At 48.4% G+C, this 17526-nt stretch overlaps 1 protein-coding gene across 1 annotated transcript; it reads right to left on the bottom strand.

The window, feature by feature from the left end:
- Positions 1–450: 450 nt before the first annotated feature.
- Positions 451–17132, bottom strand: HMGCS2 (3-hydroxy-3-methylglutaryl-CoA synthase 2). The gene is made up of 10 exons (XM_083446534.1): positions 16911–17132; positions 13956–14422; positions 9960–10085; positions 8413–8577; positions 7159–7327; positions 4132–4302; positions 2948–3054; positions 2316–2441; positions 1558–1700; positions 451–800 (listed from the first exon to the last, which is right to left on the bottom strand). Exons 1-9 carry the CDS (start codon positions 17012–17014, stop codon positions 1594–1596), a joined length of 1542 nt encoding a protein of 513 aa, XP_083302660.1. The 5' UTR covers positions 17015–17132; the 3' UTR covers positions 451–800; positions 1558–1593.
- Positions 17133–17526: the final 394 nt, after the last annotated feature.

Genomic DNA, 17526 nt, shown 5'->3' with positions numbered 1-17526 from the left:
GGGTCCAAAGGAAAGCAGAGCACTGAGGCAGGCTGCAGAAGAGCTACCTCCTGTGGTTGGCATATTTTTTATCACAGGGATTTATCATAGAATCATAGAGTTGGAAGGGACCCTGAGGGTCATCCAGTCCAACCCCCTGCCAAGCAGGAATAGACAGCTGTCCCAGACGGGGATCAAACCTGCGACCTTGGCGCCGTCAGCACCACACACTAACCAACTGAGCTATCCAATTATGTTTCCAAAGGTGGGAATTATTCTTCAGCAGCCTCTGCAAATGCTCCAGAAGAGTACAAAAAGTCAAATCTTATTTAGAACAGGATGAAGTGAAAACTGCCTTTGAGACTACAACTAAGAAATTACCATAGATGTAAGATGTCTGCATGTGCCAGGATCTCTTTTGATGGAAGTCACAAAAACCAGCCCCTTTCCCAAATAAAAATATTCCTCGCCTTCTGTGTTAAAATATTTTATATACTTCAACAAATCTTTCTTACACTAACAAGGCCTATTGTCCAAAAAAGTGCCAACAGGGAGAAGCAGATGCCTCCAAGCAAAGGGAACCCGGAGCTCAGCAGTGAAGGCGGAGCAGGAAGTGGGGGGGGGGGGGGAAGGAGCAGAGGAAGAGGGGAGGCCCTTCTCCCTTAGCAAGCATGGAGAGGACACAGTGCTGTGCAAGAGGGACGCTGCCCCCCGCGCCCCCCCCGCCAGAGCAGTCATCTTGAGAAGTGCAGGCATAAGTCGACTTGCTTTTCTTTCGGATGGTGGAACCATTCGCCTGGCCTCCTTCCGTAAGGCTGAGACTGTAGGGGCAAAGAGAAGGGAGGTCTGGTCAAACTAGCTGGCTCTTCCAGATGGGAAAGGGGGGCTGCTGCAGTCCCCTTTCAGGTCCACTAGGGACAACCAGGTCATAAAGTACCTGCCACCTACTTTGGCTACTTGCCTTGGAAGACATTAGCTATGCCCAGTGTGGTATTCTGAGTCACAGAAGAGACCAAGAAGGTGCATGGAGCCTGAGACCACCAGGCCCCTCTTCATCTCATGAAGCATGTTGACATAAAGCCGTAAATAACACATTTTCAGCTCAAAACGGGGCTCTGGGAAATGGTGAAAGGTTTCGGGAAAACCTCTTAGCCTTTCTTGTGCTGCAACATTTCCCTCCCACTTCTGCCAGAAACCATTTTGAAACTTCCTTTCCCTTTCTCTTTTTCTCAAACAACCATATTGTTCAGTTTCCGTGAGTCTGCTGGTTCATGGAAGCTGCTTTGTGTCAGGGAGAGAGCAGGACTATAAAAGCGGAAGTGCCAAACAATTTGAGCAAGAGCTGGCCAAGCTGCTTCTTGATATTTCTGCCTGTGCTTTCTCAGCCCTGAGAGAAGTCCTAGGTGGAGATGGGCTGGAGAAGGCTAATCTGAAGGAAAGACTCTGCGGCCAGAAGGGCATTTGCTTCCCTCGCCAAAAGCTGAGCTGCCTTCTCTGGACTTCCCCACATGACAACTCAGCCCACATCAAGCGGCTTCCCTTCAGGGACTGCTTTTAGAGCCCAGGATTTTGGCTTACCAGGAAAATCCCTGCTCCTGGCCGTTCTGCTCTCCCCTAGACTGGTCTCCGGACATACTTCCTGCGGTTCTTGTCATCCACTTGCTCTATGTACCAGGTTCCTGGGAAGAGGTCATCCTTGGACCCGTGTGGGGTGTGGCCCACTGCAGAAAGACAAAGCAAGAAAGTGGGGTAGAAAGGCAGAGGGAGGGACCAGGACAATATGATGGGGGGGGGGTGTCAAGACCCACAAGACAGGCTGTGAACACTGGCTCTTCCTTCCACCGTGTGCACTTGGTGATCGGAGGTGGCTTAGGTCTTCAGGAGATAAGATGTTGGGGAAGGCTACTTTAGAAAACTATTACTCCCTTTCAAGCCTCCTAGAGAGAGACCCATTTATTCCCCAGAGCAATGGCAAATCTGTGTGCTGTGTTGAAGTGCCTTTAGAAACTCCACAGAAAGAAGAAAGTCCTTTTGCTCCAGAGGGTGCCTTGGGGCTGCTTTTCTAACTGCATTTCCAAGAGCTGAACCTGATTTTCTATTTCCCACTCCCCATAAAGAAACGTAACTTAATGAACATCATTGAAAACGCTCTCACCAGAAATGCAGAGCTCAAGTGGTTTTTGCAGGAGACATTACTAAGCAAGCAACTGGAGTTTAGCTTTCTCCCTTCAGATCTTTCCTGCCAAAGCCAGTTTACCTTGTGACAATGTCTTTCCAGGTCCTAAGGTAGAGCTCATTGCACCCAGGTGCACAGCTAAAGCTGCTCACATGCTCACCCAAGTGATGAGTGTCCTCTCTGAGTTTCATGATCTCAGAAAACTTCTCTGGGGGAACACATTTCCGGGAGTCCAACCGAGTCTCCAGATCTGAAAGACTGGATACCAGTTTTTCCAGAGGGGAGCCTGGAAGAGAGAGGGCACACAGTTTCCCACGAGAAATCCTGCTGCTTCCAGGGACCCCAGCAACCCCAGATGTCATGGGTGCAGCAACATTTCCCCAACAAGGCAATGATTTTGGGGCAAACGATGAATTAACTGGCCTGGTTAGTTACTGTGCTGAAATGAGCCAAAAAACTGTGAAATGTGCATTTGGGGGGCTGCAAGAAGAGCTTCTGGGTGTAAGAGGATTGGCCCCATGCAGCGTCAGCACTGGGCACCATTGGGCAAACCCCAGGGCCCCAGCAGGACCCACCAATGCAGACACGAGACTGTTCTGGGGTCCTGGTTCCTTTTATACTTTCCCTTCTCCAGGGTTCAAAGGAGCACTGGGCACCAGCATTTTCATTCCTCCAGTGCTCCAGCAATGTAGAGCGCAAGTAACTTTTGCAGGCAGCACAAACTCAGGATCCTCTAGGAGTTCAAAAAGTTTGAGAAGAGGAAAGGGAGCTCTGCATCAAGAAGGGACTCACCTGGAGCAGAATTCTGGGTCACCTTCAGGGAGAACATGCTGGCTGCCAGTCCTGAGCCATAGGAGAAGACCCCAATTCTAGAGCCAGCCAGCTGCTGGGCAGAGAACCTGCCGGGATTGAGACCAGAAATGTCAGAAAGGAAAAGAAAGGGAAAGTTTCCTTTCTTCCCCAGAAATCACACCAGGCAAGGGCAAACATTGACGCCCCTGCAGAAATCATTACCTTGCAAAGACTTTTCCAGATGGTTGCAGTTTTGGGGTGAGGTGCAATCACATACTTGCAAATTCAGCTGCCACAATTCAAGCTGATTTTGTGTTCTTCCACAACAAGCCCATTCCACACCCACCCACACCCAAACTGGCCTATTTGTGATAAGGCAAGTGATGAGAAAATGCACAGGGAAGTGCAACATTGTATAACCCTGCAAACGAATCAGGATGAATGTTCAAATAAACAGGCTGCCTTGAGGCAAGCTTCCTGGCTCATCCTGGTTTGCGGGGAATGGCAGGGGTAGTGTGACAGAGGACGTGACGGAAACAGGTTGTGTTGCAGTGTACAGCAGACGGACAAGATGTCCAGTGGGTGGCAGGGGGTCAGCAACATCCATTGCTCCTTGGCGCTACGGTCAGAGATTTCTACACAGCCACAGTCTCCTCTCCCTGCCAGGCCAAAAGCAGCCCAGGAGCTGGAGAGAGGCTGGGAGGCCAGATCCAGCTGCCGATGAGCCACCCCAGGCTTAAAGTTTTAAAATGCCACCTTCTGCTTGAAAGCTCAAAAGGCAGCTAGCAACTGCCACAGGTTAAAACCAACAAATGCGGTACTAAGCAAAACCCCCAAAATATAATGAGCAGAAACAGGAAATGTTTTCATGGGTATGTGAATATAAAAGTAGGGCTGCAAGGGAGTGGGGACCACAACTTCAGCCCTTATTTAGCAGAATTAATCACCTTGGCTAAGAGGATTTTTAATCATCAGAGAATCATGGCTTCACCCATACCAAGAATCCTGGGAATTGTACTTTACAAGGCGTGAAATACAGCTCCCAAAGAGTCTTTAAATGCAGCCCTTGCTTTCTGACCAAACCCTATGAAACACGACTATTTTTGCCATTTCTGTGTCCTCTCCAGCTGCCCTGGATTTGGAGTGGGAAGAATCCATTATTGGGAAGAGCAGGGGAGACTTACTGGGCCAGGAGAGACGCGAGGCAGCCATACACGGAGGGAGTGTACATGTTTCCATTGCGAGCAGAGAGGAAGAGAGAGGGCTGCGTCTTCTGGCGGAACAGCTCCTGGCTGGCCTTCTGGAAAGCTCTGTCCACCTCCTTGCTGGAGTAGGTTTCTTCCAACTTCACGTTACTAAAAGGGAAGGAGGGCAGTCAGTCCCGGCCCCAACTGTGGAATACCCTTTTCTCGGGGGGGGGGGGAGTGAGGCCAGGGAATGTGCTCTCATACACAGAGGCATGGGGTGCACTGAGCTTTCTCTGCTTGGCTTAATTTCCATAAGCACATTTTAATAAATTAACATTTTAAAAGAGCCTAAAACTTTCTCCATAGAGGTAGAGGTGGCAAGTTCAGTTAAATTCAAAGCTGGCAGAGAAATAAACATTTTCTGGAGTTGTCCTCCTAGCCTTGCTGGAGGCGGAAGCCTTTCTTGCTCCCCGCCCCCTCCCGATCAGTCTCAAAGTACTTTGCTCAGAAAGACCCCACTGCATAAAAGACATAAAGCATTTTTTAAAAATCACTTGACTTTCAGTTGCTCAGGTTAATTGCTGGTTTTACAGGATTAATTATTAATACTGGGTTTTGCCTTTTGATCCGTTTTCAATCTTTGAGAAAAGTAATTTATAAATATCTAAACAAATAAAACAGATAAATAAGCTTTCCCAAAGAATATAATTTTTTTCTATTGGCAAATATGAAGGAAGTTGAGGATGTGATAGGTGCTCTGAAGGCTTTGCTGCTGGCCAATGGGTGGCTTCGCATGGGAAGATCAGCAAAAGACAAGACTCTGCCTCAGCAGCCGGCAGGTGAGTTTGACAATGGGTGAATACAAGCTAATGGAGATAAAGGAACTTCAGGTGAATTTCAAGTCAGGGATGAGAGCTAAGGGTTATCATCTCTAAAAGAAAAGAATGCCAGCCCCGTCTAAGTCCCAAGGCAGGTGTGAGCAGATGACTTTCAAGCTCTCCTTTGTTTTCCTGGAAGTGCAAGGTCAGCCAGCCAGAGGCAGGTGCAAAAGACGGAGGGAGGAGGGGCAGGGGAGACCAGATCCAGACACCACACCCTCTCTCAGAGGACAGAGCCGTTGATCTACCATGCGGCATGAGCTGGATCCTAGGACAACCTGCATACGCAAGTCCTGTACATCTGAGTTACTTCAGATAAGAAAGCCTAATCATTTTAATGGGAAGAGGGGCTTTCATTTTTACATTGGAGCTAGTCCACTGTAGATCATGCAAGGATCTAGATCACAGGTGTCAAACACAAGGCCCGCGGGCCGAATCCGGCCCGCCAGACCTCGTCATGTGGCCCGTGTAGCCGCCGCCGGCCGCCAGCCTTCACCTTTTATTCTCGCTTCTTTTTTTTTTTTTTTGACACAAGAAAGCCGCCTCTTCAGCACATGCGCGGCAGCCTACAAGCCAGAGAATGTCTGCCCTCTAGCGGTGCTTTAAAGTGTGCCATACTAGTGGAGTGTTGCCAGCGTTACTGAGAGCAAGGGGTAGTTTCGAGGGGAACCCCGTGGTGGCAAGTCTGGGCAATGGCTGAAGGCGGGAAATGGAGAGGGGCGGGAATGGGGGTACCTTTTGCTTCTTTCGCCTCCTGCTCCCCCTTCGGCTCCATGGCAGGTGTACGTCGGTTGCTAAGCAACCGAATGAAAGGCGCGCCAAGATCCCTGGGAAGTTGAGTTCAAAACCTGCTTTGGCTAAGAGCGCCTGTGCAGCAGCAGCAGCATAGTAAGAAGTAACATCGATGAGCAGCTTGCTTGTTTTTCTCCCCTTCCCCCTCCAATTACTCTAATATAATAATATACGCTGCTGTGCACAATGGAGACAAAGCTACAAATATTTAAGGAATTCCAGGGGGAAGGAAATATTTATTTACTTTAGTCATTGCCACTTGCAAATGTATATAATGGGTAACATTGGTTTCTCTCCGTGCGTGTGAAATCAGGGAGTCCTATTGAGTTCAATGGGCTGCCTCCCAAGTGTGCCCGCTTCATTTAAAATAATGAGGATTGCACCTTTAATAACTGCATTAACCAGGCAAAAGGGTTTTCCTTCCTGGAGGTGTGTGTGGGGGGCGGAGCCTACCTTGCTAACTTTTAATTGTTACAATGCCTGCCAACATTTCTCTGGTAGGTTTTCTATGTGCCGAGCAGAAAATCTGCCGGTGTGGCTACAGGGAGGGAAAAAGACAGTACCTGTTGAATTTCCTCTGCGGAGATCTTCCAGGAGGAGCAGGGAAATATCCCTTTTATGTGGTTGCCAAATGAGTGCCCGTCCACAGCTCTCCATTTTCTAATACCCATTTTGTTTTATTGGTGGGACGACCGCATTGCTCCAGAGGAGCTAATATCTGCCCAATCCTATATACAATTAGGTTCCCTAAAATCTACATAGGATCGAACTGTTGCAACGCAATATATGCCTGCTTAGACCGGCCCTTTGAGGTGACCAAACTGCTGATGCGGCCCCCAATGAATTTGAGTTTGACACCCCTGATCTAGATCTAGATCCATATTCTGCCCATCCCTGTCCTGAAGAACTTCTAAGAACAAGCTTGCCCCCGTCCCACTATCTTCTCCAGTTCTTGGGTGATGTCTTTAAAAAAGGTAAAGGTAAAGGACCCCTGACAGTTACGTCCAGTCGCGAACGAATCTGGGGTTGCGGCGCTCATCTTGCTTTACTGGCCAAGGGAGCTGACACAGTTTTTCTGGGTCATGTGGCCAGAATGACTAAGCCGCTTCTGGCAAACCAGAGCAGTGCACGGAAATGTCATTTACCTTCCTACCTATTTATCTACTTGCACTTTGACGTGCTTTCGAACTGCTAGGTTGGCAGGAGCAGGGACTGAGCAACGGGAGCTCACCCCATTGCGGGGATTCGAACCGCCGACCTTTTGATCGGCAAGTCCTAGGCTCTGTGGTTTAGACCACAGCGCCACCCGCGTCCCATACAAAGCCACTAATAAAGGAAGCTACACTCCACTGACCTGAAGTCCTTCAGCCCCTTGTAGACCCCACCCTCGACATCAGGGTTGCGGGAGGCCAGGAAGTCGTTCAGCAACACCCGCGCCAGAGACTTCTGCACCAGCTTGCAGAAAGGTGTGTGGAAGATCATGAACTGGAAGTCTTCGAGGGTGCACTGCTTGGAGATCCCAGCTGCCTCAGGGGTAGAAGAAAGCATCAGAGAGATGGAGCCCCCCCCCCCCGCAACTGCACCCAGGAAACGAGACGTGCAGTGGAGACACACCACCTGCTCAGCCCTAGCATGCAAGATGTTACCCCCCAAAAAATAGCTAGCACAGGTGCCTGCTTTTCATAGTGTTCACATGAACCTCCCAGTGCCAACCCACACACTCCCACCCCCAACTTCAGTTAGGATTCTCCTGATCTGCGGATAATGTGGTGGTGGGGGGTAGGTAATCCAACATAAAATTGGTGGTGGTGGTGGGGTTATGTTAACCACCCTGAGATTATTCATCTTTGGATGAAGGGCAGAATACACATTTAATAAATTATCACCGTAATCAAATTGCAAATTACCCAACTGTGGAGGTAAAGAAGCATTTCTGGATGTTCTGGGGACCTTTTGCTTTGGGGTTGTTTTTTTTAAAGGGAGGGGATGTTTTCCTGGGGGCCACAACCACCTTTTCCCTCACCCCCTACTTCTGTGGGCAAAGTACTCCTCAGTGGCTGTGGGGGAGCACTGGGTGTGACACACAGCTCTCCCCCCAATCCACTCTTTTGTGCATGTTCATGTGTATTGGAAAACTCACAATGGACCTTAGGTTTCTGGAGCTCAGGGAGGGTGGGGGACACCCAACCTCAATGTGAACAGAGCTTCCCACTTGTGTAGATAGGAAAGACGGAGCCAAAAGCCCCCCCCCCAGGTGGGGTGGGGTTTCTCCCTCAGCATCCTGGCTGCTGGCTCACTGAGAGGGAGGCTGGGAGGTTGGCATGGTGCAAGCACCCTGGCAGGACCAGCGTGAGGGCTTTACCAGTGCATTTGAGGCACACCGACCTCCTTGCCGCCTGGCCCCCTCCCACCTAAGTAGAGCAGCTCCTCCCCAGCCAGCAAAGCCCTTCTGGACAAGGTTCAACCAAAAGCAGTTGGGTGCAAATGAACGTGCGAAGAAGCACGCATGGGCAATTGAGATTGGCGTGGTCCATGTGCACATTCATGCTCTGGTGTGCCCACAGCCAGGAAGGAAGGCACGGCTGACCGTTCTCCCAGCCACACTGACCTTTCTGCCACTGGCTCTCGATCTTCTTGCGATATGTGGCATAGCACCGATCCAAGGCTCGAAAGTAGCACTGGATGGAGAGCTGCCCATCCACCACAGGATACTCTGAAGCCAAGTCTGGCTTATAGAAGTCATAGACATGTTCCATGTGGGTCCCACGAAGACCTTGGCAGGAAAAAGTCACAGGTGAGCTTGCGTGGTGCAGCAATAATTCTGCTAGCACATTTGAAAGATAAGCAGGGTCCGGCATGGCTCCAGACTGGATGGGAGACCACATGGTGAGATTCCTGCATTGCAGGGGGTTGGACTAGATGATTCTTGGGTGTGCCTTCCAACTCAACTATTCTATGACATCCCAGTCTTAGCAATGGCAACAAAGGGAATAATCCTCCAGTTATTAACCATTGCACTTGAGGTAAAACCCACAGATACCCCTAATAACTTTTTCTTAGTCTGACTGGTGCATTTTCTGCTTGACACGCTTGGTTTATGCTTCCAAGCTATGCTTATTTCTCCCAGGTTCCATTTCAGTGGCATCACCTTGTCTAGGAGCAAAGATGCAAAAGGAGAGAGAGAATCTACTGGGGGAGTGCAAAGATGCTAAAGCAAAATTCCACCCTGAGCCAAGACTAGTGTTGCCCAGACACTGATGCCTATGTCCAAAATAAAAGAACCTGGCTAGCTCTCTCCCTCTCTTTTCTTTTTTAACTCAGGGAGCTCCGAATCTCTGGCAGCTACTCTAAGAGCTACTAGGCATAAGGGCCTATTCTCCTCCCTGAAAAGCTTGCCTGCCCCTCTGGGTGCAGAAAAGGAGGAGCAGCCCCCCCCCCCCCCGCATTTGCAGCTTTCCATATGAATTCCTGAAAACTGTGTGAGAGAGGATGCATTTGACTATTTTGGCAGAGACGTGCTGCTTTCCCACCAGCAAGAGCTCCATGAATCTCCAGCCCAGCACATCACAATGGACTCATTCATGCAGGCTTAATCTGTTTGCATAGAGGGGCTTATGAAGCCTGGCAGAAGTCCATCTTTGACTGCCCTGGTTCTCTCTACATTTGCACTCAAGCAAATCCGCAGATCGGACGTCATGTCCCACTTGTTCTGTGCTGCATGGATGTAGTCAGAATTTTCTTCGAGGGGGGCAGGCTTTATGTTAGGGGGGAAGAACCCAGTTATCTGTGATGCAATTGGTCAGTTAGTTAAGCATTTTTATTTATTTTCTTGGTTGGGGCGGCAGCTGCCCCCCTTGCACCCCTCTGGCTATGCCCACGTCCAGTGGGCCTGTTGGGACACAGGCAGTGTGAATGTGTCAGCCACCCAGTCTGCCCTCTTGCAGCAGGAGGGGGGATGTTGCATGCTCCCCCCCAATCCCGTCCTCCCTCTTTATTTTTATTTTAATGGCATGGTTTCACCTGTGACCATGGTTTCACCTGTGCACCCACTTCAGCCAATGCAGAAAAATCTAATGGATGGCTGGTCGGTTTATGGATAAAATCCCTCGCTATGCAAAGCAAGCTTTTTAGACATGGCCGCGTTTGGATACTCACCTCTCTCTAAGGCCAGGGGAGCATCTGGTCCAACCAGCATGGCTATGGCTCCAGCACCACCCGTTGGCCGCGCATTCCCGGTGGCATAAACAGCAATATCGCCACAAACCACCAAGGCATAGCGTCCTGGCATGGGAAGAGCATCACCAAAGTGTCAGGGCTGAGGACGAGGAAGGCAGGAAAAGCTCTTCCTGGTCTGCGTCATCATAAAAACGTATCAGTGTTTCACTTGCAGGTGTGAGCTGCAATATAGTAACAGCTACTTCTGAATCTCTGTCTGTCTGTCTGTCTGTCTGTCTGTCTGGCACTTCACACAGTCAGAGCAGGGGGGAAAGACAAATCCCTCCCCCCACCAGCTTACAGTATAACTATGACAATAGTGAGTGAAGAGAAGTACTCAAAAAGAAGCAAAAGAATGGCAGCACCTTACAACCGAAATAACAAGCACACACACACTGTTCATAGGCAATCCCATGTAAAGATCTCACACATCTAGTTTGGCCCTGAGGACTGAAAAAATAAATGGCTGGCAGAGACCATGCCTGATACCACAAAGCAAAGGTACGATATGAAAAAGGAGAGCCTTCAGTCCTTATTAACCTACTGATACTCTCCCAAAATGCTTTAACTATTTTTCCAATAAAATGCACAGCAAAACAGGTATTCTTGTTTTCTGCTAAGCCAAAAACACACAGGTTTCTAGGTATAAGAGTTTTGCAAGTAGCAATGATGAAATGGTGACCCACCATCTCTCTCCTTAGGCCTGTTAGGCATGGAACAACCCCCAGAAAAGAATTATTCTGGACTTGAGGAAAGCACAGCTGTCTTCCCAACAGCCAGAGGCTTCCAAGGATCTTCTGAGTGGAGCACAAAGACAATGGACTTCCCCTCTTGCTTGTCCCCAGAATCTGGCATTCAGAGGCACCTCTGAACATAAGAACAACCTGCTGCAGTGGCGCACGTTGGGGTCTCCTAAACTTCAGTGCCTGCCTCTCATGCTCTATTCCTCTAAACCATAGTTGCAGCATCCCCAGCAAAGCTGAGGTTCCATGCCCAGTGGGACCAAGCTGGTTGCATCCCCCTAGATCCGCCTCTGGCCACCTTGCCCAGCCTCCTCTTCTCACAGGGGCCGCCCCAATGCCTGTGGGAAACCAGGGAGCAGAACTAGAGCACAAGAGCAGCCCTCTCCCTCCCAGGGTCTCCAACAACATGTCAGCGATGACAGTGAATTTGTGGTGGATTTATACTGGACCACCCATCGTTCTGCTTTATTTGTCGCTCTGGGATGCTTCCCAAAACATTGCTGCCTCATTGCCACCTGGAGGGGGCACTCTAGCACAACAGAGCAACAAAGGACAGACAAAAGAAACAAACAAAGCCTAGAACATTTGTGGCATGAGAAGTTTGAGGGCTTCATCATGACATTATGGGACTTGTACCAGTTGGAGACAAAGCAGGAAGACCACCCAACAAATATTTTGCAGGCGCAAACAGTATCAGGAATAGGATTGCGTATAACCGCCCCAAGACCACCTCAAGCATAAACAATATGAGAACATTGCTGTTTCCTTTTTGTAAACTACTTTGAGGTTGGTTTGCTTTTACTACCAAGCGGTATATAAATTTTAATAAACACATGATCATAAATGCACAGTAAAGAGGGCTGAAGGCACAGATGGCAGCCCGTTCCACATGTTCACGATGCCTTGTGTCTTCACTTTTGCCTTCCTGCACCTTCTGCCAGTCAATGGACCAGCAGATGGGCAGAATCATGCAGGAAGAGCCTCAATCAGTGAAATGTATGACTAAGAAAGGGAGACCAGACTATGGCCTTGGAGGTCTTTCTTGGGTGGGGGTCTGCCCCACTTGACCCAACAAAGGAGCCTCCTTTGATCATAGGTTTACAGCAGTGGCTGCTTTATTTTCTAATAAAATCCCTAAAACTGGTCTTTTCCATCGCTATGGAAAACTGAGCTTCTCACCATGGTCCCTATCAGTTCACATCCTGTCTAGGGATCTCTATTGTGTTAACATTTCCCAACTCTGCTGCATTAAATCAGTTATCAGTCCATAAAGGGACCTGTTCCATTTCCTCTAAGTTTACTCAGAAACCTTTCAGGAGGAACTTCGTCAAAAGCTGAGCATGGGAGCGCAAGGACACATCTCCTCCCATATCTCCTGACATATGGTTGTCAAGCCTCTGCTTAAAGACCTCCAAAGAAGGAGACTCCACCACACTCCTTGGCAGCAAATTCCACTGTCGAACAGCTCTTACTGTCAGGAAGTTCTTCCTAATGTTTAGGTGGAATCTTCTTTCTTGTAGTTTGGATCCATTGCTCCGTGTCCGCTTCTCTGGAGCAGCAGAAAGCAACCTTTCTCCCTCCTCTATGTGACATCCTTTTATATATTTGAACATGGCTATCATATCACCCCTTAACCTCCTCTTCTCCAGGCTAAACATGCCCAGCTCCCTTAGCCGTTCCTCATAAGGCATCGTTTCCAGGCCTTTGACCATTTTGGTTGCCCTCCTCTGGACACGTTCTAGTTTGTCAGTGTCCTTCTTGAACTGTGGTGCCCAGAACTGGACACAGTACTCCAGGGACTGAGTACTCTGCAAGGACTGAGAAAATTTGGTCCATTGTAACTATGATTAAGCTAACTTATTGTAGATACACACACTCTCAAAGTATAATTCTTTCCTTACAACCTGAAAGGCAGGACTTCTCTTTGCAGAAACCATAATAATAATCCTACTAAATGCTTGCAAAATTTATACAGATAATTGCCTGGCTCTCTCGGCTCTCTATCTCTCTTTAAATGGTTTTCCTTCCAAATCTCTGGTCAGGAGACGTATTTTTGTTAGAAGACCTATGACTCATACGTGAGAACGAACCACTCGGCTTGAACAATCTGCAACTCTCACTCAGCTGTCTCTGGGAAGACTCTGCAATAAGGAGGAGAAGGGCTGCATCTCTGCACAGTTGGCATTCAGAGGCAAGAACTTCTTCCTTTGTTCCTTTCCCGTATGCTTGTGGCAGAACTTAGCAACTAGATTCTTCTGTACTGCTAGAAACAATGGCCTTGTGTCTCCTTGAGGTTTGTCTAGCAAATAATTTTTTTTTAGACAGGGAGCAGTTTTAACCTCTTTACTCCCATAATACAGGGATGAGGATCTAGCAGGTGGGCCACCTGATGGGAGGGCATACCTGTCATCAGGTGTAGGGTGGGCGTGGCTTGGCCAAAATAGCCTTGCAGGCCAAATGGTGGACCAATTAGCCTGATGGGCTGGAAGCCCCCCATCCCGGCTGTAACAGGTGTTTCTCTAGCTCTTTCTCCCCCCCCCCCCCCCGGCTAGCTCTCCCCTGGTCCGCTTTGCTCCTTGTGTCCCTCAGAGAGACTCTGGGAACTGTGGTGCCTCAAGAGAATCTATAGAGTCTACATGGCACCCACCAAATTCCTTCTCCTCCAGGAGCACAAAAGTGAACCGCCACAAGCTTTCTTTAACGTGAGGAGAATGGGCAGCTCCAATGTCTCCTGATGGCAGAAGTATAAAACTGCAAAATGCTACCCTATAGCAAAAAATGGGACAAAACCTGCCTGGGAGAGTCACTTAAGCAGCATGCCTTCTCTACAAAAAGCTCCAGGAATAGGAAGTATCATTTGCTGAGTGGAGCCAAGAAACGTCACAAAATGTTTTACTCACAGCAACTTCTGAAAATTCCAAAGGAGGGAAATTTGAGGGTGATTCCCACACAGTCCAGCCTCCTAAACATTTCCAAACTGTCTCCTGGCAAGTGTTTGTGGCCCCGAGGCTTCAAGTTACACCACCTGTTATTCTGAGACCGGCTGTGCCTTAGAGATGGGGTGTAGGCAGGCATGGAAGGATGTATGACTGGGCCAAGTCGGCCCTGTGGACGTGCCTGGATGCTTGTTTTTGGAGAGGACACCTTCCAGGTGGGGGTCTGAGGGGGTGCCACTGAGACCACCATCACTTACCATCCCAGGAGCTGGACTCAATCCAGTCAGCTGCGTTGAAGAGGGAGGCTGTTCCTCCATAGCAGGCATTGGTGGTGTCGATGCCTTCAACATCTGTGTTTCCTGAATCTTCAAAGAGCTGCATCAGAACTGTCTTGACAGCTTTGGATTTGTCAATGATGGTCTCTGTGCCAACCTCTAGTCGGCCGATGGACTCCCAGGGCAGGCGGCTTCGCTCTACCAGACGCTGCACGACTGTCAGGCACAAGGAGTTGATGTCCTCGTGGGCCGCACAGAAGCCCATCTGCTTCTGCCCCAGGCCCACGGTGTATTTTCCAGCCTCCACCCCATCATACTTCTCCAGCTCAACCTGATCCACATACTGGGAAGGGAAGTACACCTCCAGAGCAAGGATGCCCACATCATTGGGCCAGGAGGCGGAGGAGGAGGAGGGATTTGCCTGGTGGTGCACAGAGCCTTTGGAGAAACTGCAAGGCAAGCAGAGAGAAGAGTTTCCTTACAGTCTACAAAGGAAGAGGATCTCTGGCTGCTCAGACAAGATGCATGTAACCAAGCAGATTTCCCCATGGCATTGCTTTCCTCAGAACAAAGCAGCTGCACTGACCTCTCCGCAGAGGTTCAAAAGGGATACTTGGCCAGGGGGTCGGATTGAAGCCCTGGGCCCCAAACAGAGCGTCTCCTTCCGACTGAGCTCCCTCCCCAGCTCTGCTTACAATTGCATCCTGGTGAGCAGTGCTTCTCAAACTTTTTTCTCTGGGCCACACTTTCAGAATAAAAATTTGCTCATGCCACACCATTTTTTTTAATTGATAAGAAAGAAAAGCACTGGAAAACAAAAAGAAACAACTCCTAGCAGTGCTTGATTTATAACACAGAACACAACTATTTTATCACATGATCCTGGGGCAGCCAGAAAGCATCAAACAATGCAGCTACGTAAGAATGTGGATCATTCCCAAAATGGATTGTTCTTCAATCTTCTGGTCCCCCTTGGCCTCCTCTCCTGCCACACCCTCTGAAAACCAATGCTAGGGAGAGCCTCTAACATCCTGCTCCTAGGTGACGTATCAGAAGGCCTTCTCCCAGCCCTGGAACTCTTTCTGCTGTGAAATTTAGACACCAGCTCAAAACATTTTGGTTAAATGTGTTAATCATTCTTCAAAACTTCCAGCATTTCTATTTTTATGTTTTATTGTACCGTTCTTCTGAGAAAGGCTCTTGTAGGATTCTCTGTCTTTCCAAAGGCAGGTAAAAACCTTTGAGAAGTTCTGAGAAGCAGCATCTCTGTCTTTTGCTTCTGTATTATTTCCTGCTTTGTTGCTGCTGCTGCTCTTGTTTTTATTACGTACATCCCACTTTTCCTCCAAGGAGCTCAAGGTGATGCGGATGGTTCTTCCCCCGCCCATTTTATTAGCACAACCACCTTGTGAGGTGACGGGTTGAGAGTGACTGGCCTAAGGTCACCCAGTGGTTGGGATTTGAACCCTGATCTCCCAGGCCCTAGTCCAACGGTCTAACCACTGCACCACACTGGCTTTCATTCTTCTTTCTGTGACGAGTGCATTGTGCAATTTTTTTTACTTTATAAACTACTGGGGTTTTTTCCAGAAATATTTTAAGATTTAAAAAATGAGATGTGACCTTCTGCCCCACCCCCACTTTGAGGAATGGCTTTGAGCTGTGATGCCCCTTAACATTGTCACCTCTGCTGCAACTTGGACCCGGGTGCCGTCTGATAAACATTCTTGGTTCTTTGCCTCCTCATGGACCTCCTTACCATCCCATATCCTAGCCCTAAGATCAAGAGATTCCTGTGTTATAATCTCACCCTGCACACTGACTCTTATCAGGAGGTTAATGTTTAATTGAAAGGTCTTTGATTAAGCTGATGCAAGGTCAACATTTCTGGACACAGCTCGAGTTCAGGTCCAAAGGGCAAATGTATTTTTTCAAACTAGATTTGTATTCTTGCCCTTTAACAAAACCCACTCTCCATTTTTTGAAAGATCCACCCCTCTGTTTTTGTGCCATATTGGTTTATCCTGCTCTTGGTTTTATCATAGGAAACTGATCTAAGAAATTTGTCCAGGTTTTAATGTGTTTTATTAATTTTTTGAACTTTTTTGGTAGCTAATTTGAGTTTATTTTATAAAGAAAAGGAGGGCATAATAAATTTAATGATCAGTCAAACAAAAAAGCAAACATGTTCTCCAGTTCCTCTGCTAGTGGCTCCACTTTGTCAATCCACTTTCCCCCATCACTCAGTGCCTGGTCTAAGGTCAGTTTGGATGCAGAACGTTTTCTCCCTTAAGGGATTTGTGTGCAGGAAGGAATACAGGATCACAATGTTGTGAAGGAAGCCCAAGTCCATCTATGGATTCTGCAGTCAGGATCTCTGAGCAGGAGCAGTAGAAACTTTGTCTCCTACTTGTGGATTCTGCCTGCAAAACACTTCTGTGAAAATGTTTGCTGGATACAGGCTATTGGTGCAGCTAAAATATGGGAAATGCAGCCAGAAATCAATATTCCTCTTTTTGTCACGTAGAAAGATTTTCATGAGTGCTTTCATGAGGCACCCCTTGAGCTATTGGTTCCTTTGTACTGGCAGCCTCCAGGTATGAAAATCCACAAATACTCTCCCAAAAGTTGGAAAGGAACTGGTGGTAATTGTTTTGGAAGGTGTGACATAAAAAAAAAACAAAAAACTGGTGTGGTTGTTGTACGGAAAAGGACTTTTCAGAATGGCCTGTTTTCCATTTTCAAGTAGGATGCAGGCGAGTCTAGAGAAAATGTAAACCTGCTGCCCTTTGTTAACTCCTGCATTCCTTAGAGCATCATCATTTTGTCAAAGCCTTCTAGGCAGATCATTTATATATTTCAAAACTTGTGCGAAATGTCCTGTTTACACAGACTGAGGCTGTCAAGGCTGCCCCCTCCCCCCTCCGGCCTCCTTACCTGTTTTGCTGCACCATTGCTGGCAAATGGACTCGCCCAGGGGGCCTTTGCAATGTCCGTTTCATCGGCCAGCAGCGCTTTGCATTGCTGAAAAGCCGGAACATTTTCACAGGCTGGCTGGAGAGTCAAGCTAAGCTGGGGAGTGAATTCCTCGCACACCCCGCTGGCTCTTAAAGCGATTCCCTGAGCCCCCACAGCAAAGCCCAACTAAGTCCCTCCCCACCCTTATCAAAGAAGCCAGTGGGATGTACCTCACTATTTCCCAACTAAAGGTCATAGCACACTGACGGATCTAACAGGCTTGAACACCTTTTTTTGCAGCATTAGTGCTGGGGATTCCTTACCAAAGTAAGACACCAGTCATCTCTAAGCCCTGAGCCTTGCTACCCTCAGGGGTTCCCATCCCAAGGAAGAGCCCTTCTGCTTCTTCCTCTCCCTTTCCACCCTCTGCAAGAGACAAAATGCTCACTTTCTATATGGTGTTTTCGCCAGCTAGGCAAATAGCACTAAGACGGAGGTATTTAGATCAAGAAAATGCCAGGGAGGAAAGGGTTCACAAAAGTCTCCTCTGCTAGCCCCTCACATAATGCAAGAACCGAAGAAAAGTCCAACTCCA

This window comes from Podarcis tiliguerta (genome assembly GCF_965153285.1).
Source record: "Podarcis tiliguerta genome assembly, chromosome: 6".
Classification (NCBI taxonomy): Eukaryota; Metazoa; Chordata; class Lepidosauria; order Squamata; family Lacertidae; genus Podarcis; species Podarcis tiliguerta.
This window is presented reverse-complemented; position numbering and strand designations above follow the sequence as displayed.

What these genes read in the sequence shown, in the direction of transcription:
- HMGCS2 (XM_083446534.1), bottom strand. Translation starts at nt 17,014, where the DNA reads ATGTTCCGGCTTTTCAGCAATGCAAAGCGCTGCTGGCCGATGAAACGG. An exon ending in TCCCCTGGCCTTAGAGAGAG is followed by an intron (nt 8,578 to 9,959) that starts GTGAGTATCCAA and finishes TTTCCTGCCAAG; the next exon opens with GTCTTCGTGGGACCCACATG. An exon ending in AGAGGACACTCATCACTTGG is followed by an intron (nt 1,701 to 2,315) that starts GTGAGCATGTGA and finishes GTCTTTCTGCAG; the next exon opens with TGGGCCACACCCCACACGGG.